This window comes from Magnolia sinica, chromosome 17, assembly GCF_029962835.1.
Source record: "Magnolia sinica isolate HGM2019 chromosome 17, MsV1, whole genome shotgun sequence".
NCBI lineage: Eukaryota > Viridiplantae > Streptophyta > Magnoliopsida > Magnoliales > Magnoliaceae > Magnolia > Magnolia sinica.
Window position 1 is genome coordinate 55931549 of NC_080589.1, and position 27778 is coordinate 55959326.

The 27778-nt window shown below is 39.8% G+C and overlaps 1 protein-coding gene across 1 annotated transcript; it reads left to right on the forward strand.

Annotated features, from left to right (window-relative positions):
- Positions 1-4094: 4094 nt before the first annotated feature.
- Positions 4095-27778, forward strand: LOC131231707 (cell division cycle protein 48 homolog). The gene is made up of 9 exons (XM_058227995.1): positions 4095-4230; positions 4335-4494; positions 8094-8322; positions 21411-22177; positions 22305-22526; positions 22628-22699; positions 22791-23072; positions 23395-23754; positions 27251-27778. Exons 1-9 carry the CDS (start codon positions 4202-4204, stop codon positions 27545-27547), a joined length of 2418 nt encoding a protein of 805 aa, XP_058083978.1. The 5' UTR covers positions 4095-4201; the 3' UTR covers positions 27548-27778.

Sequence of the window (27778 nt, forward strand, 5' to 3'; positions counted from 1 at the left end):
CTTTTGAAACTTTAAGGACACCATCAGTACCAGTGAACTTGCACCCTATAGCCTCGAGTATATTGAGAGAAACCAGACTTTTCTTCATACTAGGAACATGCCTAACATCAGTCAAGGTACGCTCCATCCTATCAAATATCTTAATGCTCACTGTACCAATAACCACAACATTACAAGCATTGTCATTGCCCATAAAGACCTGTCCACCATTGCATTCCTTATAACTGGTGAACCAACTCCGATGAGGAGTCGTGTGATATGATACTTCTGTGTCAAGGATCCACTCATCTTTAAGATTGTCATGCAAGTGTCCGACCATAAACACAGACAGATCATTACCTCCACTTATTTCTTCATTAGATGTGACAACATTGACCTCCCTGGAAGAAGCTTCTGAGTTTTCTTTCTTCGCTTTAGGATTTGTGCAATCTTTCTTTATGTGTTCATTCATCCTACAGTTTTAACACTTTAGTTTTCATTTGCCCTTGCGCTTAGATTTAGATCTAGGTCTTAAAGATCATGTATCTCGCTCAGTATTTCTTTCCCTTGTAAACAGTGCATCAAAAGATGATCCCAAGCTACCGTTCATCTTTCTTATGACATTCCCTTGAAGAGCTGAGATAACAGTGTCCACACTTAGGGTTTTATTTCTGGTGCATAATAAGTCCATGAATGACTCATACGATGGCGGTAGAATATTCAACAATATACATGCCTGATCTTCATCGTTGATCACATCCTCCATGTCCAGCAATTTGCAAATCAGTTTAATCGTGGCGGTCTAGTTTCAGTTCGATAGTCATCGATACTCGATCAAAGTCACTAGTACACTAACATATGTTGGACATTTCACCTAATCCGAGGGTGTAATTGGGTTAGATTCTGACGGTCTGAATCCGTATATTTGGACCTGCAAGTGAATGACTCAGTTTACTTAAGTTCGGATTTATTTCTTAAAGGTATTTGCGTTTCTCACACACTTCGCTCCGAGCTCAAGTTGTGCGTGTCTGGATACTATTAGGACTTGATTTCCGGGATGGTTGTCAAGTCCAACAAGGCGGTCATATTCGTATAGTTTCGAAGTTATCGGACTTTCGACGTGCGGTCCAGGTCCGATACGGAGTTTTGATGTGCTCCCGAAAGCACCCGGGTTTAGAGATTGATTCTAGATTTCAGGGTAAGGTAGCGTCAATGATTTTACGAGTTTTGGGTCTTGCAGATCGTATTAAAAGTAATTAGTACTAATTTTACAGATAATCTAGTTTAACACTAGTTAATTCTTGCCTAATTTCTAAAGGATTTGGTCCTGTGTGATTTCTGCCTGAGGTGGAACTCGGGCCTTTGTACGGATTTTTCCGAGACGTTACATCTTCTAGTTCTAGTTATTTTCAGAATATGTACAAGTTTAGTCCATGTGGATTTGACGTCGGTCTTACTGAGTCATTAATACATCGCGACCCTACACTTGGGGTTGTGAACAGCAACCAGAGGGCTACAAAATTAAATGCATAGAGAACAATGTTTATAGGTTAAAAAGGTCATTATATGGCCTAAAATAGTCACCTAGGCTGTGGTATAAAAAGTTTGATTCTTTCATGTTGAGTGAGAAATTTACTAGGAGTGATACGATCCTTGTGTCTATTATAAGACACTGAGTAATGACAAGTTCATCATGCTAGTATTATATGTTGATGACATGTTGATCCCAATCATAACATGTTTGAAATCGATGTACTGAAGACTCAACTATCAGGTATATTCGAGATGAAAGATGTGGGGGTTGCAAAGAGGGTTCTCGGTATATTCATAAAGACAGAAAAAGGAGCAAGCTTTGGTTATCTCGGGCAGAATACCTTAACAAGTTGCTGATTAAGTATGGGATGGATAAGACAAATTCGGTTAGAACAATGTCCTAAATCAAGTGAGGAAAAAGTAGGATATGTCTCGTGTGCATTATCTGAATGCTATCGGCAGTTTAATGTATGTCATGGTCTGTACGAGATTAGATATTTCATAAGCAGTTGGTGTTGTGAGCAGATACATGTTAAACTTTGACAAATAATATTGGAAAGTGGTGAAATGACTACTTTGATACATTGAAGGTACAAAAGATTACGTCTAACTTTTGAGAAGACATGGGCTTAGTTAGTTGAGCATATGGATTTAGATTACGTAGCAGTGTGGATTCCAGAAATTCGACTTCAGGTTACTCGTTTGTGCTAGCGGGTGGAGCAATCAGTTAGATGTCAAAGCTTCATTTTGTGATGGCTCTTTTCACAACCGAAGTTGAGTATATGGCGGTGACAGAGGCTTTCAAAGAATGTGTAATTTGGTTGAAAGACATGATAAATCAGTTGGAGCTTCAACAGGAAGCCGCGCTAATTAATTGTGACAGCAAGAGCGCTATCAATTTGGCTAAAAACTTTGTTTATCATTCACGTACTAAACACATTGATAGTCGTCACCATTTTATTTGACAGGTGCTTGAAGAATGAGCTGTGACTTTGGCGAAGATTCACACGAGCATGAATCTGGTGGATATGCTCACCAAGATAGTTCCCACAAAGAAGTTTAAGTTTTGGGTAACGTTTCTAGATTTAGTGAATGCGTAAAAGGAAGACGAAGTGTGCACGAGAAGCGATGGTGGAGATATGATGTAAGGTAAAATTAGAGAAGGAGCAAAGAAGCTATGAAGGATGACAATTGAAGACATAGTGAAGATTGTTGATAGATGTCTTAAATCTGTAATTCAACAGTTTGCCGATGATAGGTTTGATGCCATTGAGCAGGCTTCAATGTCATCGAAGTCGGCTCAGTGCTATCGAGATTTTTCGGAATAAATCGATTTGGTTGCTGGACACTTTGATGCCCTTTATGATGCCATCGAAGATCGTTCGATGCCATCAAAGGCCCGGTCGATGTCATCGGTAATATCTAAATTTTCATGTTTTGTCAGTGAAACGTTTGGTACTTTTTTAAAAAAATGTTACTGAAGTGTGTTCGATGTCATCGAACGATTCTGTGTAGATTTTTGCAAATTTGTGAATTTACAAGATTTATTTCTGATTTTGATTGGGATTCTCTTAGAGGCTATATATTTGGGTGTAATCAGAATTGAGAGGTATTTAAGGCTTTTTAATTTGTTTATATGGTTTTAAAGGCTTGTAAGGGAGATTCGAGGCTTGTTTGAATTGAATATTCTCTCTATATCTTGTAATTTTCTGCTTTTATAGTCCTTTCTCTTGCTTTATGCCATGGTTTTTTTTCCGTAAGGATTTGTTCACATTAAATTTATTGTGCTTGCTCAGTGCGATTAGGTTACTTCACCTGATTCATCTGTATCTACTTCCGCAGCCCCCGAGGACACTATTATCATGTGACGAAGGAAAATGTATAAACATGGAAAGGATATAAGCTAACGTGGTATGGTACAAGTATTTTAATGGTCCACAAGACCACACATGTATATACCACTGCCCATCTATGAAGAAAGTTGAAGAAGCAATGGCACCTTTCGTGCGGGCGTTCACAGTATTAAAAATAAAAAGACATCTATCAGTGAAGGGTTGAAATATTCTTATATTAGAGGTTCTCTCTTTGAAGTCTTATCCTGGCACGGTCCATTATATAGACGGCTTGGATGGATGAAACATGATCTCAATAAAAAGGGGCAGTACGCTACCTGGATCATAACAAGGAAGAGGTCTCCAGTCCAACAGGTTGAACGATATTTTACCGTTCACCCATTAGATAACTTCTAAACTGTCATATTCACTAAAAATCTAACCCGTCCGATAGATTCGAACCATCATGGATATTACTTTCAAAAATCAATCACATCCAATCATCACGTGTATCATGTTACGTTTGCTACTTTCAATGTATAGAAATTATTTCATTTTATGATGTCCAAATAATGATTTATCGGTATGATTGTTTCACATATTGATCCTTATAGTATGGAATATCTATTGGACGGATTGGATTTGTCACTTAAATTACAGATTATAATTTATCCACTAGATGGACGTGAGTAATGGTCCAACCTGTTGGACCTGAGAATCTCCCCTTAAGAGGTATTAGTAGCTGGAAAGTAGGAAACTTTTCAACAAGTACAAATACCCCCACCCACCGTCTTTCATCTGCGCTTCTCATTCTTTTTCTTCTCTGTCTTTCCTCAAAGAAGAAGAAGATCATCAAGATGGCCCACCATGCAGAATCATCAGACTCGTAAGAATCCTCTCCCTCCCTCTCTCTCTTTCTGTCTTATGATTGTTGAATGTTGGCTGATTTTGTGGTGGTGGTGGTGGTGATGATGATGATGGGTGGGCCAGGAAGAAGAAGGATTTCAGCACGGCCATCCTTGAGAGGAAGAAGGCTCCGAATCGTCTGGTCGTTGATGAGGCGACCAACGACGACAATTCCGTCGTAGCCATCCATCCCGACACCATGGAGAAGCTCCAGCTCTTCCGTGGCGATACCATCCTCATCAAGGTACCCTCTCCGTCTTTTCTATTTACGATGATGCCACTGCAATTCATCCTCCTCCTCCCTTCTCTTTCTCTATCTGCGTTTTTAGGGTTGGAGAAGGGATTTGATGTTCTTCGTTAATTCTTTTATGGGGTGTGGGGTAATGAGGCGTGCAGGTTACACGAGTGGGGTCCGATCCGGACTGTTGATCTGGTGGGAAGCACCGTGGATGGGTTAGGTGCCGGAAATCTGGGCGGTTGGATGATCTTATCTGTCCAAGCTTTGGTTTTTTTATCAATGGATGTAGATCCTTGCTCTGTTTTGGCCTTTTTTAACACTGGATGTCGATTGTTGGTGTAATTTTCTATGAACAGTCTTTTTCTAGGGTATCAATCCAGGTTTAGGAGACTTTTAGGATATTCGTTATACATGGCAGGGCCCATCAGTACAACGGTCTGGATCACTGAGCAGTGGGCCCTGGTGGTTAATACTGTGTGATTTAGGGCACACTACATGCCTATGCCTACTTATAACGGGAGCCGATTCAGTGAGGCAGGGGCCTCACCAAACACTGTAAGCCCCTGAGTTGCGAGATTTGATTGGGCTATGTGCTGCTGTTGGAGATGGGGCCATGCAAGGCATGTTTGGAAGTGGTTAGGTCATGTACGTCTCGACCGACGTTACACAGGGCTGGTCCAATCAAACCTTGCCATGTCAGGTCCTTACCATGCCTGATCAGACCCCTGCCTCACTGAATCTGCTCCCACTTATAACTTGATATAAAAAAGAACAGAAGTGAGAGGGCGTGTACTGTAAAGGCCGTTACAAGGCTGTAAATGCCATTATGTAAAGGTGACGGTGGCAACTGTCACATTTTACGGGATCGTAATGGCCATAACAGCTGTTATGGGAATAATGACCTGTAATTGTTGTTAACGGCCCGTTACATCTCTTGTAAAGGCCTTAACAACCTCGAAATGGTCTATTACGGGGCAGATATAAGTTTTTTGGAATTTTTTTTCAATGTTATGGGTTAAATGCAGTTTTTGTTTCTTTTTTTTTTTGTTTTTTTTGTTTTTTTTTTTTTTATATATATATAAAATTTTTTACAAGAAAAAAGAGAGACCATAATGGCCGTTATGGGGGTTGTAAGAGCTATTAGTCCCGCATCGTAAAGTTAATGGTGGTGGCTGTTATGGCCACCTTTACTGTTATGGAATACCTTAGGGAGGGTTGTTCATCTGGTTGGCCCCACTTCAGATAGGGCGGAGTAGAAAAATCTCATGAATTGGACAATCCTAGGCTTCACAACTGTCCAACTGATGACCAATTTGGACAGTGCTGCTGTTAACTTGTTATCCTTTACCATTCGGTATACAGGTCACTGAGTTGGGTGTTTAAGATCATATTGTCATCAGAGTTTTGGGCATGCCCATCAGCCCCATCGATATTGGGGCCTATCAGATGAATGGTATAGATTGTTAGACCACTGTATCATGCATCTGATATTTGTGCAAGTGCATGATAAATAGCATTGTGAGCAGTGTGAAGGTCAGATTACATCATTTTTGTATAAAAGTTTTTGGAAAATTAGAAGTTTCTAATGGTGGGCATTAGAAGTCCTTGAAGAATTTTGGTTTTCCAATAAATTCTTTTGAAAATAGCACTTTGGATTCTACCACATCAGTTTATTTTTTGTGCTCTTTGTGACTGATTTTATCTTTTATTTTTATTTTTGTTGGGCATATTTGATGAAGATAATGTTTTCAGGGCCTATTCGCATGCTCACCAAAGTGGATATTTACATGATATTTGGGGAATCAGGTTTTGTTTGATCATATATCCATTTTCTCCACAGTCCACACGGAGGTCCTAAATAGGATATGCAAAATCTAGTTTCTTTTGGCCTTGAAACCTGAGAATGAAAACCTACTATTGGATCTTTTACCCATCTGTTGTTGATTTCTCTTCTATCTTTCAAAAACTGTATTGTTTCTCTTCTCATTCTTGCTCCTCCTTCCCATATTCATCCTCCATCACCCAAAATCTCGCAACTAGCCAGCTGGAACAGTGGAAACTTCATCAGAGGCGAGATTATTCATTATGAACCCGATGTTAAAAACAATGCATTGGAGGTGGGGGAGTTGAGCTCCCTGTTGGATCATATCAAATTTTGCTATCCAACTATTGGTGATGATGATAAGATGTGTTGGTAGTTGGAGAGTTCGGGATGCTTCTCGGTCTGTTCATTCTACAAGTGGCAAGTCTGAGATAGTGGTGAAAACTCCAGTGGTGTAGCTGCTACCAATTTTATCTGGTCATATGGTGCGCTGCCGAAAGTTGCGGCCTTTGCTTGGTTGGTTGGCCAAGGAAAGGTTTTAATAGTGGATAATCTTCAGAAAAGGGGAATGGTCCTCCCAAATGTTTGCCTTATGTGTATGGCTGATTCTGAATCTATTAGCCACCTCTTTATGCATTGTTTGGCAGCAACCTCTTTGTGGAATGTTATCCTATCCTATCCATGTTCCGGTTTAAGTGGGTCTGCCCAAATTTCATTGATTTATTCCTATTGTCTTGGCACGGGGTTCAGCTCAAAGAAGACTTGAAAATCCTTTGGCGTTTGCATCTCTTGGTGGGGCTTTGGGTCATCTAGGAAGAGAGGAATGGGGGATGCCATAGGAACATGAGGCACTCTATGGGAAGTGTAATGTTGAAATCAAAGGGCATGATTATTGAATGGGCCTTGAGCTTGAAAGGGGAAATTGATTATTCTTTTATCATGTCATTAGTTTGGGTGGCTGCCCATCCTCTTCCTGTACAGCTTTTGCCTTTTGGCTCTTGTCTATAATATTCTTTTCATTACCCTTTAAAAAAAACAATGCATCCAATCTAGGCGAAGGTTCTTTAGAGTTAGAATTTTGAAAGGGGAAATTGATTATTCTTTTATCATGTCATTAGTTTGGGTGGCTGCCCATCCTCTTCCTGTATAGCTTTTGCCTTTTGGCTCTTGTCTATAATATTCTTTTCATTACCCTTTAAAAAAAACAATGCATCCAATCTATGCGAAGGTTCTTTAGAGTTAGAATTTTGAAAGGGGAAATTGATTATTCTTTTATCATGTCATTAGTTTGGGTGGCTGCCCATCCTCTTCCTGTACAGCTTTTGCCTTTTGGCGCTTGTTTATAATATACTTTTCGTTACCCTTAAAAAAAACAATGCATCCAATCTAGGCCAAGGTTCTTTAGAGTTAGAATTTTGCAAGCTTGATGTTGTTTTGTTATGCTTTTTGGCAATTAAGTGAGGCTATTCATTATGAATCTCAATTTTTAGACAATCTAATGTTAAAAACAATGCATCCAAACTAGGCCCAGGGTTCTTTAGGGTTAGAATTTTGCAAGGGTGATGTTGTTTTGTGAAGTAGATGAGTTTGAAGGTTGTCCTTGAAAGTACAATTTTCTTTTTCTTTACCCCTTTTTTTTTTGGGTTCCTATGAGAGACAGGTTCTTCAATTCTAGAAACCTACCTAGGGTTTCTGAGGAAAATGGGATGCTTGGTATCATGGTGATGAGTTTGCAATGTTCTAATTCTTCCTGATTTGTTATTTTCTCTTTGTGGCTATTTAGGGTAAGAAAAGGAAGGATACGATCTGCATTGCTCTTGCGGATGATACATGTGATGAGCCTAAGATCCGGATGAATAAGGTGGTAAGGTCGAACCTTAGGGTTAGGCTTGGCGATGTGGTTTCTGTCCACCAGTGTCCAGATGTAAAGTATGGACACCGGGTGCATATACTGCCGGTGGATGATACCATCGAAGGCATCACCGGGAACCTGTTTGACGCGTTTTTGAAACGTGAGTTTGTTACCATTTTGTTGCATTTCTATTTGCTGTTGTTCTCCTTTTTTGTCTCTATTGAATTATTGAATTTTAGTTGTATTCCCTTTTTTTTTTTTTTTTTTTGCGTGGCATTTTTAAGTTGTTCTAATGGTTATTTATTATTATTAATATTATGGACTTTTAGTGGGGAGCTTTAGGGACTTGATCAGGTTGGTTAATGGTGCTACTTCTTTGTTTAGTTAACTTTAGTAGGAAACTATGCTTATCATGATATTTCTGTTGGGTTTATACTCATTTTTAGGATTTGTGTTATGCTCGTGAGTTTCTTCTCTTTTGAGTCGTCTATAGAGAATTCATGTTCAAAATACACCTTAGTAGTGTCCAAGCATTTATTTGTGTGTTTCATGTTTAAATTGATAAAAAGAAGGAAATCATGATTAAGTCTTATTTTTGCTTTTTTAAGTTAATGGGTCTTAGTCCAACCTTGTTTATAGGAGTTGGAGCTATCTTTTTCCTAAATAGAGGACCATTATGTAGAGAAGAGTCAAGACATAAGATACCAAAAATGTTTTGTTCTCTAACTGAGCTTTTTTTTTTTTTTTTTTTTTTTTTTTTTACAACAACAACAATAGTGGAAGAACTGGTGTTTTGATTTGATCATGTCAATTTCTAGGGCCTAATTGGTTGGATGCAAACTGTGTGTCCAGACAAGGAGTTGTCCATTTTCTACCCTAAGTTTTGTATCTTTATGATATCCTTTTTTGGATCCATGAGCAGAGGGTAGTAAAGGAGTAGACCTTCTTGAGCAATTGAATAAACCTTAAACTTTAACCTAGGAAGCTACCCCTAACTTCGGAGTAAAAGAAATGCCTTTTTTGTCTATTGGAAACATATACCAAAATCTGGGAAACAACAGTAACCACAATTCCTTAGACCACGGAGGTCTAATATCACGGTTTATGGTACTTAGCAATGGATGAGGGTTTAGTCCACAACTCAAAATTTAGTAAAACAAAACCTTTGGGTTGTAATACTAAAGCTTCTATTAATGTATTGTTCAATTAATAGAAGCCACTATATATTTTTGCTTAACCACATCTTGTTTGAACCAGAGAAACATGATTTTTCTTATTTATGGAATTGAGATCGTAGAGTAAGAACTAACAATGTCCAACAAAAACAAAATAGACATTACAAGTCAGCATAGTTGTCAAAATCCCATGATTTACAATGGACTATTTGAGTCAAATCTTAGGCAAAACTATTTGAATCCTACCTTGAATCACCTTTTAAGTGAATGCTATGCTTTACGATTTAGTTATGCTTGTTTCTCATCCTTTTTAGGATGTGTTTCGTGGCAATGAATATCCTGATATTTTGCACCAATTAGATTGATTAATCATTAAATATCATGGAATTTCATGATATTTGTTGTAACCAAAAGCAGTCGTGTGTGTGTGTGTGTGTGTGTGTGTGTGTGTGTGTCGAACTTCAACACCTGGCATTTGGTGAGTCCCCTTTAGGTTATGAGATATCCCAAAAATCAGCCATATACGGAACTCAAGTGGGCCATACCATCTAAAACCATGTTAAGACATGCCTAAAACATAAAAAAGTGCTTGGTGGGGTCCACCTGAGTTTTGGATGCAGCTGAAACTTGGTATGACTCCTCATCCAAGTGGGACACACATAATGGATGGGCTGGATTTGTGAACCACATTTCGGTGGGCCCAATAAATGATTATGAATGTTTTAATAGGAGAGTGACCCCTCTCAACTTTTGTATATGGTGTGGCCTACCCAAGTCATAGATTGACTTGATTTTTAAGCATGTGGCCCACCATGGAATGGTGTATCTGACTGATGGGGTTGAACCTTAAAAGACATACAAGATTCCTTTAAAATTTGTATTCTTTTGTACTTTTCTTGTGTAAAATTATGTTAGAAAAATGGCATTCGATTCCATTGTGAATAAAACGATATCTTGATTTCTTTGTTTTGGGTCTTTGAATATCAAAATCCCCAAATCTCCTCTCTTTCTCTCAAAAGAAAAAAAGATGAAGATATTTTTAACAGGGGAGAGCCTTTCTCATATTTTATGAGCAAATTGGTACAAAGAAAAAGAAAAAATTGAATAAAAAATAATAAAAATTTGATTTTTAAAGTTTTTTGGGCCCATTTAGGCAATCCACGATTATCTTACGATTTGTACAATTCGATATGATTATTGTACGATTCGATATGATTCATACGATAATCGTGTGATTATTTAGGATTTGCGATTTGGGTGTACAATTCAAATCGTACACCCATATGATACGATACAATTCATATCGTGAATTGTACGATTTTAATAACATTGCTTATCTGGAATGTTTTTATGGATGACTGTGATCATGTTGATCTATATGTATTATGGTAATGATGGTTAAAAAGCAAAAAATCTTTTTCGTGGATCAATGGAATCAAATATCACTTTTAAAAAAATATATTCTACACAAGAAAAACTAAAAAGAACATAAATTATTAAAGGATTCTAAGATGTACTTTCATTTATTGAAAGACTATACTATGTTAATGCTACCATGACATGTATTACTTTTCTTAGAGCATAATGGGAAACGGATGATTGATGAGTTCATTATTTTATTTTTATTTTTATTTTGTATTTTCCCTTTTTTAGGAAAATAAAAAATCTTATGAATTGCAATTCGATGAGATTCAAACCCCATTCGATTTGCAATACAATAACAATTTTGACAATGTTGCAAGTCAATTGGATGCTTCCAAGTCATTAGTCCATTTAATACCAGAATTTGCAGACTGACCTCCCTTTGAGTTTGCCTCCCTTTAGGTTATGGGTATTTTTGTTTAGAGTGGGAAGAGGTTGGGAGGCGATTCTTAGATCGATGACATCACTAGCTATGATGATGGTGTCTCGAGCTTCGAGGGGCCTCTCGATCAATGATGATTAGAGAGATGTTTCTTGATGTGGACGTGTTTGACGGATCTTTCCTTCACTTCTGTTGAGGTGGTGAGGGTAGAGATTTTACCATTTGGTTCCCTTGAGGGCTCTCACGTGTATTCTCCTGCTCGTGTGCTTCTTACCCAAAACTCTTCTCATGGGGATACATGTGGCCGAGCGACTCTCCCACCTTTTCCCCCTCTTGCCTCGAGACATTCCTTACTTCCCCATTCTCTTCAGACACCCTCTTTCCTCTGCTCCCTATCCATTGCAATGTCTCCTCCCTTGGACCCATCTTTTGAGAACCATGGTCCGTTGGCTATGGTGGCTTACTTGGGCTCGAATACCCTCTCCTTTTTTTTCTTTCCAAAAGGAGTATTGTTCTCCAGCAGGAAGCGGTGGAATTTGGCATGTTTGATGAGGCCTTGGATATTCCTCTTCTGTAAGCAACCTTAAGCTAGGGTTGCTCCCTTGCTTACCTTGCTAATGGTTTGGAGGGGATGGCCTCTACCGCGAGGGGGAAGAGTTGGATTCAGAAGACTATTTGTCATGTGGGCCACCACCTTGGGGTGGTCTTCAATGATTGGGACAGTCATTATGTGGCCCTTTTCTAATTTATGGAACAGAGGGGTCTTTGGGTTGTGTCTTTTGTCAATTTTTGTGTCTCCAATGCTGTCTAAGTCGCATAGGGAGTTGTCCAACCTTGGGTTTGCTCAGCAAGGAATGCTAGAAGCCATCCCTAGGAATGAAAAAAAGGGGAGAGGGGTTAGATTAGTTGTTAAATGAAGATCCTCAGTTGAAATGTTAGAGGGTTAGGGTGCCCCTAGACATGCACCTTGGTTAAGGATATTTGTATTAGATTTAAGGCTCACCTTATTGTTATTTAGGAAACCAAGTCCCAGGGTATGGATTGTATGTTTGTTGAGTCCATTTGGGGTGGCAAGAGGGTGGACCTGGAGGTTTTAGATGCAATTGTGTTTGGTGGCATTTTGGTCATGTGGGATCCCCAAAATTTGGGGGCATGAGGATGGCTTGTTGGGTCTTTCTTTGTGTGTTGGCGGTATTGTGGGGGTTTCCTTTGGCTTTCGGTGGGTCTTTTCAAGTGTTTATGGGCTCTCTCGGTACTGTGTCTGGCTTTTTGGGAGGAGCTTTTTGTTGCTGGCGGCAAATGACCCTTCCTTGGTGTGTTGTTGGTGACTTCAATGAGGTTTGGTTTGCCCATGAAAATTTTAAGAGTTTCATGATTTTGCATAATATGTAAGGTTTCTTAGACTCGGTTCTTAAGCATAATCTGATTGACCTTCCTATGGGGAGAGTTAAGTTTACCTCATCCTACGAGCAGGGGAGGCTCGCTATGTTCGGGTTGGATCAGTTTTTAATTTCTCTTGATTGGGTGGCCAATTTTTCTCTAGCTAGGTAGAGGGGCCTCCCTAAGCCAGTTTCTGACCATTTCCCTATGCTTTTAGAATATGATGATGTCGATTGGGGTCCTAAACCTCTGTGGTTCGAACTGGCCTATATTGAGGTCGATGGCTTCTCGTCTCTGGTTTCAGAATGGTGGTCTTCTTTTGAAGTTTTAGGTTGAGTGGGTTTCAAGCTTTTTTAGAAGTTCAAATTTCCCAAGGCTAAGCTAAAGGTCTGGCATAACGAAGTGTTCAGGCAAAGGGAAGTTGAGGTGGAGTCCTTGCTGCTCGAGCTTTAAGCTTTGGATGTTAAAGAGGAAGTTGGGCCGATGTCGGAATCAGATAAGTCCCTGAGAGAAGCTTGTTGCCGTTCACAAATTCCAGACTCAAGGAGGAAATCAAGCGGCGTCAAAGCTCGAAGGAAACTTGGCTAAAAGAAGGTTGCAAGTACACGGTTTTTACATGGGATAGCCAATGTCATAGCTAGCTTTGATTGTATTTCCTTCCTCTCGGTGAATGGTTCCATGTTGGAAGATAAGAATTCTATTTCTGATGCCATTGTTAGTTTCATTTCCAATTTATAATCTAAAAAGGATTGTGTGCGGCTGGCTCATAATTTGGCCTTTGACCGTCTATCTTTGGAAGAGGCTGATTCTTTAGAGCTTCCCACTCCAGAGGAGGAAGTTGAGGAAGGTGTGTTGAGCCTAGCTAGGGACAAAGCCTTGTGCCCGGATGGGTTGTTGTTAACTTTCTTCCAAATCTTCTAGGACCTCATTAAGCAAGATTAACTGGGTTTGATTATTGAATTCTTCGAGTTTGACTGCAACCTGGGATGCTCTTTTTTGACTCTTATTTTGAAGGTTGAAGGGGCATGAATCTTAAAGATTTTAGGCCCATTTACCTTTACAAGATTCTAGCCAAATTCCTGAGCCATAGATTTAGGGCAGTGCTATTGAGGATTATCTCCCTGCTCCAGAGTGCATTCATTACTAGCTAGCAAATCCTTGATAGTGCCCTGATCGCTTATGAATGCTTGGATTCTTGTTATTGGGCCGATCAACAAGGTGTCCTTTGCAAACTAGATTTAGAGAAAGTTTGCGATTATGTTGACTGGGATTTCATTCATTATATGCTTGACAGAATCCGGTGTGGTTGTAAATGGAGGATTTGGATGAAGGCCCGTGTCTCTTTTGCTAGATCTTTGTTATGATCAAAGAAGTCCCCATTGGCTTTTCTGTTTTTTAAAGAAGCAACTAGAAAATTCATTAAAACCAGAAAAGAGCAAGGAAGAAAACAACAAGGGAAAAAGAAAAGGGACACAGCTGCTGAGGTAGCAGGGAGGTTCTTAGAAGCCTAGGAAGCTAAAATCAAAAGACTTAAGGTCGTTTACAATAGAAGCCCATTCTATCACTAATCTTTTAGCCCTGGACCCCACCACCATGGCGGTCGAAGAGACATCATTAAAGCATCGATCATTCCTTTCCTCCCAGATAGCCCACTAGATTGCGATAATAGCCACACACCAGATAGCAGACTTAGGCCCTGTTTGTTAAACCTGAAGTCTAAAGCCTGAATTTGAAATCTGAAGCTAAATCTGAAATCTGAAGCTTGAATCTGAAATCGGAAGTCAAAAAACTTGTTTGGTAACTATGGCTGAAGTCTGAAAACTAAGTACTAAATTTGAAACAATCTGTTTGTTAACAAACATATGAATTGTCTGAAATATGTTGATTTGACACATTTGCCCCTATCTCCTGTTTGGAAATATTTTACATTATAAAGAAATTATTTTTTATTAAATGAAAATAAAATTATTCTATTTAATTCAAATAAACTATAAAATACTTAATAGAAAATTAAAATATTATTATTCATGAATACAGATCGCAAATTAATGATTTGTATGTATAAGTGTGGCGGAATTTTTTGGGATAAAGATCTAAAATGATATGTAAAAAATGAATGAACTAAATGGATGAAACACATACATCGTGGGGCCTCACAGCACCGACCATCACCCACCAGGCTGGTGGCTGGGGGAGTAGCCAATCTGTTTTCGTATCACACGTGGATATATGTCGTGCGAAGACGCTCCTCGAGGTCCACCTTGTATGAACGTTTCAAAGGAGATCAAAGTTACATGGGCCCTAAAATAATGTATTTTTCAAGATTATTTTAGAGCATTGTCCAAGAAATGAATCATATCCAAAACTCAAATGGACCACACCAAAAACAGCAGTGGGATAATGATTTTCACCGTTAAAAAATTCGTAGGGCCCACTATAACGTTTATTTTCCATCTAATCTATTCATAAGGTCAAAAATATCTGGATGAAGAGGACAAACAAATTTCATATTGATCCGAAACTTCTGTGACCCCAAAAGGGTTTCAATGGTACATGTTCAATCCCCTACTACTTTTTGCAGTGTGGTCCAGTTTATCTTTATATATGTCTTATTTTTCAGCTCAAGTCTTACGACGAGCTCGCAAAATAGATGGACGGTTTGGATATAACAAATACATCATGATGGGACCCACAGAACTTGCTTACATCAATACACCAGCCAATTCGCTTCCCAATCCCGTCCCTGACTCGGACGGGGATTCCTTGCGAAAGGCTTTAGCATGAAGTTCCTGCGCTGGGAACTTAGGTGGGGCCTACCGTGATGTTTGTGAGAAATCCACTCCATTCATCCGTTTTGTGTGTTCATTTTAGGACATAAGGACAAAAATGAACCATATCCGATACTTAGGTGGGCCAAAAATGTGAGTATTGAACGTCAACACTTGAAATATTTGTGTGGCCACAGAAGCATTGAATTAGGATAATATTTTTGTTTTCATTTCATCCCAGTATGAATGACATTATAAACGGTATAGATGGCATATAAACATCATTGTCTATGCCAGGAACGTTTCAATGGTAGGAATTTCCCTGTACACATTTTCCTTTATTGCGGCCCACTTCAGTCTTGGATCCTTCTCAATTTTTCTCTCAAGTCCTAAAATGATCTCAAAAAATGGATGGACGGGGTGGATTTCTCACAAACATCACGGTAGGTCCCACCTAAGTTTCCAGCGCAGGAACTTCCCGCGAAAGCCTTTTGCAGGAAATCCGCGTCCCCCTGACTCGAGATGGATTGGCTACTCCCTCTGACACCAGCCCCGTGGCTGGTGGTTGGTGCTCTGTGGGCCCCACTATGATGTACATGTTTCATCCATTCCGTTCATCCATTTTTACAGATCATTTTAGGGCTTGATACAAAAAATGATAAGGATATAAATCTTAGGTGGGCTACACCACAGGAAAAATAATGAATGGATATCCACCATTAAAAATCCTTCTAAGGCCCACTGTACTGTTTATTTGACATCCAATCTGTTGATTAGGTCATAACGACCTAGATGAAGGGAAACAATGAATATCAGCCTTATCCAAAACTTTTATTGCCCCAAAACGTTTTTAATGGTTAATGTTCATTCGACACTGTTTCTTGTAATGTGGTCCAATTAATCCTTGGACCTGCCTCTTTTTTTTTTGGCTCACAGCTTAAATGATCTGAAAAAGTTGATGGACGGTGTAGATCAAACACAAAAATCATGGTGTGGCATAAAGAAGTTTTACATGTTAAAATTTAGTTTTGTATTGTGCACGCAGGGGTAATTTTGGAAGCAAATTTTTTTTTTAATAGAAAAACTTATGGAGCACATTCCGCGTTCACCATTAAGCCAGACTCCTATCACTGAAAGAATTCAGTGAAAAACCACTCAGCGCTTTCCTTCTTCCGCGTTAACAACGCATTAACAAACACCACTAAACACAGAATTTTTTCCCAATTCCGAGTTAAGTGCAATAATTCAGCGTTAACAAACAGGCCCTTAATCTTTCCCAAATAGATCCCATTCCAGGCTTGCATTAAACCGAAGGTCGACTCAGGATTACACCAAGGAATAGAATAGAGTTGACAGAACTTTGCCATGATTTTAGTCGTGAAAGAGCAATGGATGAGCAGGTGGTTTGTCGATTCCACGTCACTCATACAACACAAGCATATGTTCACTAGTTGCATACCACATTTGATGAGATTAGCAATAGTTTGAATTCTGTTCCGCCCCGCTAACCAGGCTTTTCTCAAGCCTCATGGGGTCATCGGCAAGGGGACTGTCCTATCCTCCTTTTGGTTTCTGGTTATTTTTGAAGCTTTGAGTCACATGCTTTTGAAGGGTCAGTCTGTTAGTTTGTTTCATGGTTTCAAAGTTCCTAACGCCCCATGTCTTGTCAACCATCTTCAGTTCATTGAAGATACCCTTTCCTCTATGAAGCTGACGGGTTCATGGTTGAAAATCTTAGGAAAATTATCAGGTGCTTTGAAGTGGTGTCCGGTTAGGGAGGCAATCTTGTTAAAAATGAGTTGCGTAGCATCGATTTATTCGATTCTAAGATATCCAAGTTGGTTGGCATTTTCGGCTGTCAAGTCGGGGTCTTGTCTTCCTCCTATTTGGGTCTCCCCTTGTGTAATATTAGGAAACTTGCGAAACACCTATGGGAAAAGATTCTGTATATATTAGGAAACTTGGGAAACACTTGTGGGATAAGATTCTCGGGAGAATGGAGATAAAACTCTCTTGTTGAAAGAATAAGCTTTGATCTACTGGGGGGAAGGATCGCTTTGATAAGATTGTGTATATTAGGAAACGTGGGAAACACTTGTGGGATAAGATTCTTGGGAGAATGGAGATAAAACTCTCTTGCTGAAAGAATAAGCTTCGATCTATTGGGGGGAGGATCACTTTGATCAAGACCTCCCATCTAACCTTCCTTGGTTAGTCTATGTCCTCGTCTTGCTGTCTTGAATGGGTTATTGATAGGATCGATAAGCTGAGGAGAGATTTCTTATTTTCTTTGGCAATGCGGGGCGTTTTTGGGTAAATTTCATCCGAAGGGCCTTTTCTCTCCTAGCATGTTGGAGAGCAAGTGGGTAAAAAGAAGTCTAAATGGAGAATCGCTTTCCTCACGATTTGTTGGTCAATTTAGGTTGAAAGGAATAATCATTGGTTTCGGGACAAATCCTTCTTCTGCTGGGGTATTGTCCAAGATTATGAGTTATATTATGGATTGGGATCCTTAAAGGATTTGGGGTTTTTCATTTTGTGGGTTCTGGGGGCTTTGGGGCCTTCTTTTGTAAGCTAGGGCTAAGGTTGCTACCCCACTCGAGCCCGGTGTGAAAATGCCCCTGCATTAATCACTCCCGGTAAGGAGTCTCGAACACGAGACCTCTCGCTTTGATACCAATTCGATGCATGACAATTAACCACTTGCTCTAAAATCTCGAACTGATAGAGCATGGCGAATTAATCCCTTTATCTCATAGCCCATGCCCCACATTGCACGGGTTAGGACCTCGGCCGAACCCCCCTCTTGGGCCCCACATCACATGGGTACCGCCTCACATGGGCCACTCGCCTCACATGGGTGGGGCCCGCCTCTCACGGGCCACCTACCCCGAGTGTGTCCCTGCATCCCATAGGTTACCCCACTCGAGCCCGATGTGAAAATGCCCCTGCATTAGGTGGGTTTGTGTTCCTTGTCTCTTTTCCCTTTTGTATAGTTTTTCCCTCTTTTTTTTTTTTTTTAGCCTTTAGCCTTTACTAAATCTTTAGCATCTTTCAAAAAAAGGGGGATTAGGGGTGAGTTGGTACAAGTTAATGCTTTAAAAGGGTAAGGTGAAGGCCCAAAAGGACATGGGTGGAGGCCACAGGTAAAGGCTTGATGACCTATGGTCTAATTGATGTTATAGCCCTTGATAGAGTGGAATGGTGGAAAAGGATTCCCGTGGCCGACCCTATTTAGCTGGTATAAGGCTTAGATGATGGTGTTGATGATAAAACTCCATATGAATAGCCTATAAGATTACTAGCATGAATGAGATACTTGTACCTGTATCTATTCCCTGGATTTGAGAATTGCAATCCTATCCCTGTTGTTGGTATCAATGTATGGTCAATTTTGATAGCTACTCACCATGTACTGGTGAAGATCCTCACATCCTTTCTGCACATGATGCCATGCAAATACCAACAAGGTTAGGATCTGCCACAAGCATTGTACTGTATCCATTGATTTGCCGTCGTTGCGCATTTTATAGATCAAACAAGGAGTTGATACTTTATAGAAGCACAACAGTACCATAAATTCACAACTAAATTGAAGTACCTTAGTTCATGTGCACTGGGAACTGAATGAAATTGCAGACGGAGTTCTCTGTGATCTCCACAAATGGAAAAAATGCCATTCTACATTTTCTTTTTACTGATTAATCGTCATTTAGGATTTTGTCCGTCAGGTCAATCATGTAAAGGTCAGATCCCTTGATGGAGGCCCAAACTCTATTATTTAAGGGGGTAGAGCTATCATGGTAAAGGAAACAAATGAAAAGGAAAGAGGAAAGGACCTTAGATGCCCCAATAAATTCCAGGGTCCAGACTGTAACAATGGGGTCGACATGGCCGGGAATCAGCATCCTTTCTAGTGTAGCATACTAGTTTGAAGAGTCAACGAATCCTTTAGGAAACACTCACTAGGAACATACTTGAAGATAGGTGGCTGGCCTATGAACTATTGACAGAACAGTCAAGTTGCCACTCATGGTGACTACTGGGTTCCAGGCCCATGATGCATGGGCAATAGGAAAAATGGTACTTTTGTGCTGCTTAGCCAAGAACAAGAATTTCTAGTAACCATAACCCAAAGGAAACTGCATGTAATTTGCAGATTGCTGAAAAGATCTTCTCAACGATACCAAGTTGCGGACCCATAGCTCGCCACTGGCAGTATAGGGAATGAGCCTTGATTTTCATACCGTTCGCTTAAGATTGCCAACCATAATTCAGATCAGTGTTTTAAATATCGACGATATCGGCTGATATATCCCACGATATATCATGTATCCCACCTGTGCGATACAAAACACAGGTAGTGCGATATATCCCACATGTTCGATCTGGTGAGAATTTTTGAATTCTGATTCTTTTATTTTCTGTAAATCATGTTAAATTAGTGTCAAATTGATAGAAATCCATGATTTTTCATGTTTTGCAAGAAAAGTCATGGATTGGGAGTTTCGATTTTGAGATTTGGAAGAGATGGTGAGTTGCGAAAAATTGAAAAAATTGAAAATTCCCAATTTCTCGCAAATCGTTTGCAATTTTGTGTCCAAACATAAAATTAAGCATGTATGTAACCTAATCTAGTGATTCTTCTTTTGCTTGTGAATGTATTGCATTTGTTTCCACACGTTTTCTTACATTTATAAATTATATGAATAGATATTGAATATACTTACATCAATTTAGTTGGACAACGCATAGATTAGGACACCATACAAAGAAAACCTATTATATGTACTCGTTTTTTTGTAAGATTTTGATTTATAAGTGTTATTGATGTCTTTTTTAACTGAAGTTTTATTGAAAAATTAAACTAATTTCCCAATATTTCCCCATGTTTCCAACAACAACGATACATTGCATGATACAACTGATATATCCCATGCGATAACCGATACATATCTGTATCCCAAGAATGCGATACGTAACACGATAACGATATTTCGAACACTGATTCAGATCAGCATCAACAACTTTCTGAGAGCTAAGGCCTGTTTGGATGCCACCTATTTATCGTTTTTCTTTTTTACCATTTCTGTTGAATGGATTGACACAATCTAAAAAATAGCTAACATACTTTTGAAAGCAAAAATATTTGTGAGACAGTGATTTACTGCTAATCCATACATGTGTGAAGGCATTATGTGTATGTGGGATCCAAACTATCCAGCTGAAGTGCTGTCACATGACCATGCCTCCGCTGGCAATTCAAGCCCATCGGATGTTCACACAGGCAACAACAGCAGGCTGCATCTGATCATAGGATGGGACAAATTGTTGTGTCACAACCTGGAGAGTTGTACTTCTCTATAATATTATATCTAAGTGTTATATTTTAATAGTATATTGTAGTTATTCTTCTAAATAAAACCCCAAAATTCATAATAAGGACAATAAACATACAGTCATAGTCTGATATGTGAAAAGATATCCCCAACGTAAGAGATGACAACTATCGAACTTAAAAAAAAACCTTAAGACTTTATACGAGCCATGTCCAAGAGTGTCGGATTGTCTTCCGCTCATTAGATGAGCTGGCAGAGACTGTAGTGTGTGTGAGTGATCCAGGGTTCAATCCTGGTTCCAAAAATAAAGAACAGAAAAAGGAACGCCAAATCATTTCGGCACGGCATAATTTCAATGAAGTACTGGATCCTTGTTATATGGTGTTGAATGGATCTCTTTGTACTAATAATGGATTGAATAGTGAATGGAAGCCAGTGCTGCAATACAAAGTGATATTCTTGAAACTTGTCTCTGCTAAGCATGTCTGTCTTCATTTATTTTAGATGCATGACTATTACAGATCCCGAGTGTTAAAACAATTAAGTTCCCACCTCTTTCATGTTTGTGCTTGGTGATCTTCTACTCAATGTTATTGCATGATTTCCTTTTCTATTGGAACCTGGAATGTTTGTTGGAAATATCCTTTCAGGTACTATCTGTCATTTTTCTTGCTGAAAATGTTTGTGTTTGTTGTACTATTGAAGTGAGAAGAAACTCTTTTATTCAGTATTACATCATGGAGTGTGATTCTTTTTTTTTTTTTTAATGTGAATATTTGCAGCTTATTTCCTGGAGGCATATCGGCCAGTAAGGAAAGGAGATTTCTTCCTTGTTAGAGGTGGTATGAGGAGTGTAGAATTCAAGGTAATAGAGACCGACCCTGCAGAGTACTGTGTGGTTTCTCCAGATACTGAGATCTTTTGTGAGGGGGAGCCTGTCCGAAGGGAGGATGAAGACAGATTGGATGAAGTGGGTTATGATGATGTTGGTGGGGTGAGGAAACAGATGGCCCAGATCCGAGAGCTAGTTGAGCTCCCACTCAGGCATCCTCAGCTTTTCAAATCAATTGGTGTAAAACCTCCAAAGGGCATTTTGCTGTATGGCCCCCCTGGTTCTGGGAAAACATTAATAGCCAGGGCTGTTGCTAATGAAACCGGTGCTTTCTTCTTCTGTATCAATGGGCCAGAGATTATGTCCAAACTAGCAGGGGAGAGTGAAAGCAACCTCAGAAAGGCTTTCGAAGAAGCAGAGAAGAATGCTCCATCGATTATATTCATTGACGAGATCGACTCCATAGCACCTAAGCGAGAGAAGACGAATGGAGAAGTTGAAAGGCGGATTGTATCTCAACTTTTGACTTTGATGGACGGATTAAAGTCACGTGCCCATGTTATTGTTATTGGGGCTACTAACCGGCCAAACAGCATAGACCCAGCTCTGAGAAGGTTTGGGAGATTTGATAGAGAAATTGACATTGGGGTTCCGGATGAAGTTGGACGGCTTGAGGTCCTCCGCATTCACACGAAGAACATGAAACTCTCAGAAGATGTAACTAAACTATCTATGCATAACCCCCAACCCTTCCTTGTCTTCATATGGAGTCTATGATTTTTTATTTTTTTTTGTTGTCTTTTTAATTCACTCAAGTTGGTGACATTGTTCAATTCCCTTATAGGTGGATCTAGAACGAATTGCAAAGGACACTCATGGCTATGTTGGTGCCGATCTTGCTGCTTTGTGCACAGAGGCTGCCCTTCAATGCATCAGAGAGAAGATGGATGTCATTGACTTGGAAGATGAATCCATTGATGCAGAGATACTGAACTCCATGGCTGTTACTGATGAGCACTTCAAGACTGCTCTGGGAACGAGCAATCCATCTGCTCTACGTGAAACTGTGAGGAAATTTACATCCTTGCATTTTTTGCTGGTCCAGTATAGCCAAAGACAACTTTCCTTTTGTTCTGAGTCTGACTACTCTCTCTTTTTGATGAGCAGGTTGTCGAAGTACCCAATGTCAGCTGGGAAGATATTGGAGGCCTTGAAAATGTCAAGAGGGAGCTTCAGGAGGTAGGAATTTACTTGGACATTGCCTTTAACGAACATGTACTGGAGGTCCTCAAATTATACCTGACTTTCTGTTTCCATGTATCTATGGTAGACTGTTCAGTATCCTGTGGAGCATCCAGAAAAGTTTGAGAAGTTTGGCATGTCTCCCTCGAAAGGAGTACTTTTCTATGGCCCCCCTGGCTGTGGGAAGACCCTTCTAGCCAAGGCGATTGCCAATGAATGCCAAGCGAACTTCATCAGTATCAAGGGTCCTGAATTGCTCACGATGTGGTTTGGGGAGAGTGAAGCCAACGTGCGTGAAATCTTTGATAAGGCTCGCCAATCCGCACCTTGCGTCCTCTTTTTCGATGAACTCGACTCAATTGCAACTCAGGTTTGTTTTCATTTATAAGTCAGCATGTGGTTGTACCTCCAAAATGTGGTTGGTGGGGCCTTCCAAGCCCTACTCAAGCCTTTGGGGTGGTGCAGAAATGGAACGTGCATTAGGCAGCCTATAATATTCCGGCATTCCACCCAAAATCATGGTTGAAATGAGAATGTGAAAGACTTCTCATTTCTAACATGATTTTGTTGCTTGTACATTATGTTGGTCTTTGCAACTGCAAGCATGCTAATTCACCTTAAATGTCTGAGATTCTTTGTTCTTTACTATAGCAGTCTTGGCTGGTATTATATACTTCTGTTTATCATGGCAGAGAGGCAGCAGTTCGGGAGATGCTGGTGGTGCTGCCGATAGGGTTCTGAATCAGCTCCTGACTGAAATGGATGGGATGTCTGCAAAGAAGACGGTTTTCATTATCGGTGCCACCAACAGGCCTGATATAATTGATCCTGCACTGCTGAGACCAGGCCGTCTTGATCAACTGATTTACATTCCTCTACCGGATGAGAGCTCTCGCCATCAGATATTCAAAGCCTGCCTGAGAAAATCTCCTATCTCAAAAGATGTTGACCTGAGAGCTCTAGCCAAGTACACTCAGGGCTTCAGTGGTGCTGATATTACGGAGATCTGCCAGCGTGCTTGCAAGTATGCCATACGTGAAAACATCGAGAAGGTAGATTTTACTCCCCTTTCCGTGTTCTAAAGTTCTTATTGGTTTTCCATCAAGCATTAATGCATAAATGGATAATTGGACAAATCATGTGAGTATCGTAACATTGTTTTTTCACCTCTGCTGCATATGCCTCATGCGGCCACATGTGGTAAGCTCACATCCAATCCATGCATCGGGTGGTCTCCACCTTCTAGAGTTTTCTTGTGTAGTGCAAACCCATTGACACATCGTTGGATATTTGTGTAGTGCATCAGGTGGTATCCACTTGTGGATGATCGGGCAGATCAATTATCATGTAGGGCATATGCATACCAATACAGTTAGTAGTAATAAAAAAAGAAGTAAAAAAGAAAAGAAAAAGAAAAATCTTGTTTCCGTACACATGTGGTACTCAATCATTGACCTGCCTAATCTTTTGGGCAGATCATGTACATGGTGGGACTCACCTCGTATACAGGTTGCATTGTTGTTACCTGAATGCTTCTACTTTTTGGGACTGCGTAAATTTCTTTTTCTGAGAGATAACAGCCACTTTATTAGAAAAGCTGGCAAGAAACAAGCAAAGTGTACACCACCCAGCAACCAAAATCTAACAAGAGGAGTGGCTGAAGTGGCCTTTACATAGATAGCCAAAATCTTCTTTACTTTTCTAATAACCTCATCAACCCCTACCTGAACATTTTTATAACGGCACCCATTTCTCACTCCTCAAATAGCAAAAAACACGGCCATAATGAGCAATCTCCGAATCCCTTTTCCACATTCCCTACTCCTTCACCATGCCAAGCCCAAAGAAGATCCTCCACCATCAACATCATCACCTAAGCTGTATGAAACAAAGATAAGAAGTGACCCCACACCTTTCCGGCGAAGGAACAATGGACGAATAGGTGGTCAATTGACTCCTCACTATCCATGCTCATCTAGCAAATATTAGGAAGGATCATGCCCCTTCTCTGCAGATTATTGATTGTAAACTAAGGATCCTCTTATGACAAACCAACCACACAAACTGCAACCTGGGGAGGGGCACCATAGAACTAATCATGGAACAGATGGAGGAGACGGTGCCTTGGCTCTGAAATCAGACCAAAAGCAACTTAACGGAGAACTTCCCTGATGCATTTCTAGCCCATATAATCAGATAGCTTTTAATTGGATAGCTATAAATGTTGGACATTTAAGGAACAACATGCTCATTCGGTGAGTGTAGCTGAATTGATGACGTTGAGTTGGATGGCTGGTAAGATGAGGAAGGATAGAATTAGTAAGAGAAACTTTGAGACTCTGGAGAGTATGATGGATGCTGTGCAGGCATGTAGAAATTACTTAGATATTGCACACATGGCATGCAAATAGTCAATTTAAACTGTCCAAATTATGGTACCCAGTGTAGATGTATCAGGAACCAAAAATTAAGCTTATTTGATTATCTGACTATCAGATTGATTGACGTTTATTGTACGGTTAAAAATGAAAACATCCTATGGTCCTATTTCCACAAACAATTATCCTTGAACCAGAGGCTAGGATTGTTCAATGAATCTGATCTTGGGACTGTGACTTGGTGGCAGTGAGCTGCACAATATAGTTGGTTTTACTTGGATTAATATATGCCATGTATGCAACTTCTGAGTGCCTGCATATCAAGCGTCATATGCAGCATCGGGCATCATATAACTCAGAGATGAATGCTTCTAAAGGAACTTAGGATTAGCACCAGTGGGTAACAAGAATAGGGAAAAGCTTAGATGGTTTGGCTATCTGAGCAATGGAGACCAAGTAATGCACCTATTGGAATGAGTGACTCGGGAAAGCCCAAAAGGACGTGCTGGAGGTAGTAAGAAAAGATTTGATGACTCATGGTTGAACTGGATATATGGTCTTTGATAGAGTGGAATGGCACAGGAATCATGTAGTCAACCCCTATTAGTTGGCAATTGGGATAAGGCTTAGATGATGATGATGATGTAGTACTTCGGACCGTTGGGAGCACTTGGACACCCGTTGACCTGACGCAGCACTTCAAAATTCATATGGATAGTGTTCTAGTGACATCATCGAGAGGTGCCACATGGAGGATGCTTTAGAAGACATTTCCTAATATATCCTCCATTGAGTCCTTTAATCCCTCTCTCTCTCGGATGCTTTAGAAGACATTTCCTAATACATCCTCCATTGAGTCCTTTAATCTCTCTCTCTCTCTCTCTCTCTGTTAAATCCTTTCTAATTTAAATATACCTTGTCTTGCCAAAGATTTCTCATTCCTTGCCTATAATCTCTCCATTTTATTGGTGGTGTTGAAGAACTAATTCACAAGGAATTCCTCCCACTTCTATGTTCTTGTTCATTTTTTAATGATGATTACCATGGCAACCAAACTATAATCGCAAGCCTTGTCATTGATTTTCCTTCTTGTTCTTTCACAAGAGTTAACTGATTTTTTTAGAGAATACCTTAGTGATATTTATACAAAAGAAAGAAAAATAGAATTACATCGTAAAACCTGCTACAAATCTGTAAAACTATGTAGTAACATTTATACAGACTACTACGTGAGACGTTTATGACGTGACTTTTTACATTCTATTAATTAATTGGTTTGGACTCCCAGTTTTTAATTGGAAATATGTGAATGCTCTTTTTACATTTCCTTTGATTTTTTCTCCTTTTTTCTTTTTTCTTTTTTTTTTTTCAAATTTCTTTTATGAGAAATGCTCCATTGCTCTCAGGGCACTGCAAGTTATAGTGCCCCCAGTTGCATTAGGACACTCCATCCAATTCATTGATCTAGACTGTTCATTAGGTCCAAAACACATTTCATGGGCTACCATGCAAACATAACAACCAATCAGACAAATATTAACCATTTGATCAGTATCCTTTCACCTGGATGGTTATGATCATCTGCACAAAAGTAGGTCCAGTCAACAATTTGATCCATCCATTTCTTAGTACCCCTCGTGGACTACTTATGATTCTAAAGAATCACTTCTGTTAGGCAATTGTTGCCATTCCATCCGTGGCTTAGAAAAAGGATGGCCATAGAAAATAGCACCAAATCAAGTATTGATTAGATCATCTGATCAGTGTGATTTTTGCATAATAGCCCATGAAATGTGTTCTCTAACAGACCATTCAGATCAATCGATTGGACTGTCCATGTGAACTGATGCAACTAAGAGTACTAGCAATCTAATGGATTGTGAATCATTGATTCTATGAGACTATTGGAAACCACTAAAATTTAAAAAAAAAATGAGAAAAAAGAAAACATGCATCACTCAGGATGCATATGTACGCGTTCACAACAACCTTGTATGTTCATTCTGACAAACATTGCTGCAAGTCGCACATACGCACGTGCATGTGTATCATTCGTGGCATAAAACGTGTAGGGTAAGGTGAAACTGCATCAGAAATCCACGAAGAACTCCTATCCGGGAAGCATAGCAATGAAATTTATTTATTTATTTATTTTTTCCCGCTTATGCAGGACATAGAAAGGGAGAAAAGAATGAAGGATGCTCCCGAGGCTATGGAAGAGGACTCCAATGAAGAAGTGGCCGAGATCAAGGCAGGCCACTTTGAGGAATCTATGAAGTTTGCACGCAGGAGTGTTAGTGATGCTGACATCCGCAAGTATCAGGCGTTTGCACAAAACCTACAACAGTCTAGGGGTTTTGGGAGCGAGTTTCGGTTCCCGGAGAGGTCGGAGGCGGGAGCGGGAGCTGTGGGGTCTGACCCATTTGCAGCCTCTGCTGGAGCTGATGATGACGATCTATACAGTTAAGTTAATGCTGTTTGATGTTTCGATATACATTCCCTGTCAAATTGATGGGTGAAACTTATAATTTGATTATTTGCTCAAATGCTTATCTGCTCTGTTGGCTTAAATTCATCCTTAGGAAATTAAAATGTGTTCATTCCACTCAAAACAGTAGTATTGAGAAAATTGTGGAAATCATATTAGTTTCTTGGCTGCATTGACTTCAAATGATTGAAAATTATTCTTCTTTCCCAA

Excerpts from the sequence above, each read along its gene's own strand:
- LOC131231707 (XM_058227995.1), top strand. The coding sequence starts at position 4,202 with ATGGCCCACCATGCAGAATCATCAGACTC. Across the intron at positions 22,700-22,790 it reads TCAAGAGGGAGCTTCAGGAG|ACTGTTCAGTATCCTGTGGA; the intron begins GTAGGAATTTAC and ends TATCTATGGTAG. Across the intron at positions 23,073-23,394 it reads TCGACTCAATTGCAACTCAG|AGAGGCAGCAGTTCGGGAGA; the intron begins GTTTGTTTTCAT and ends TTATCATGGCAG.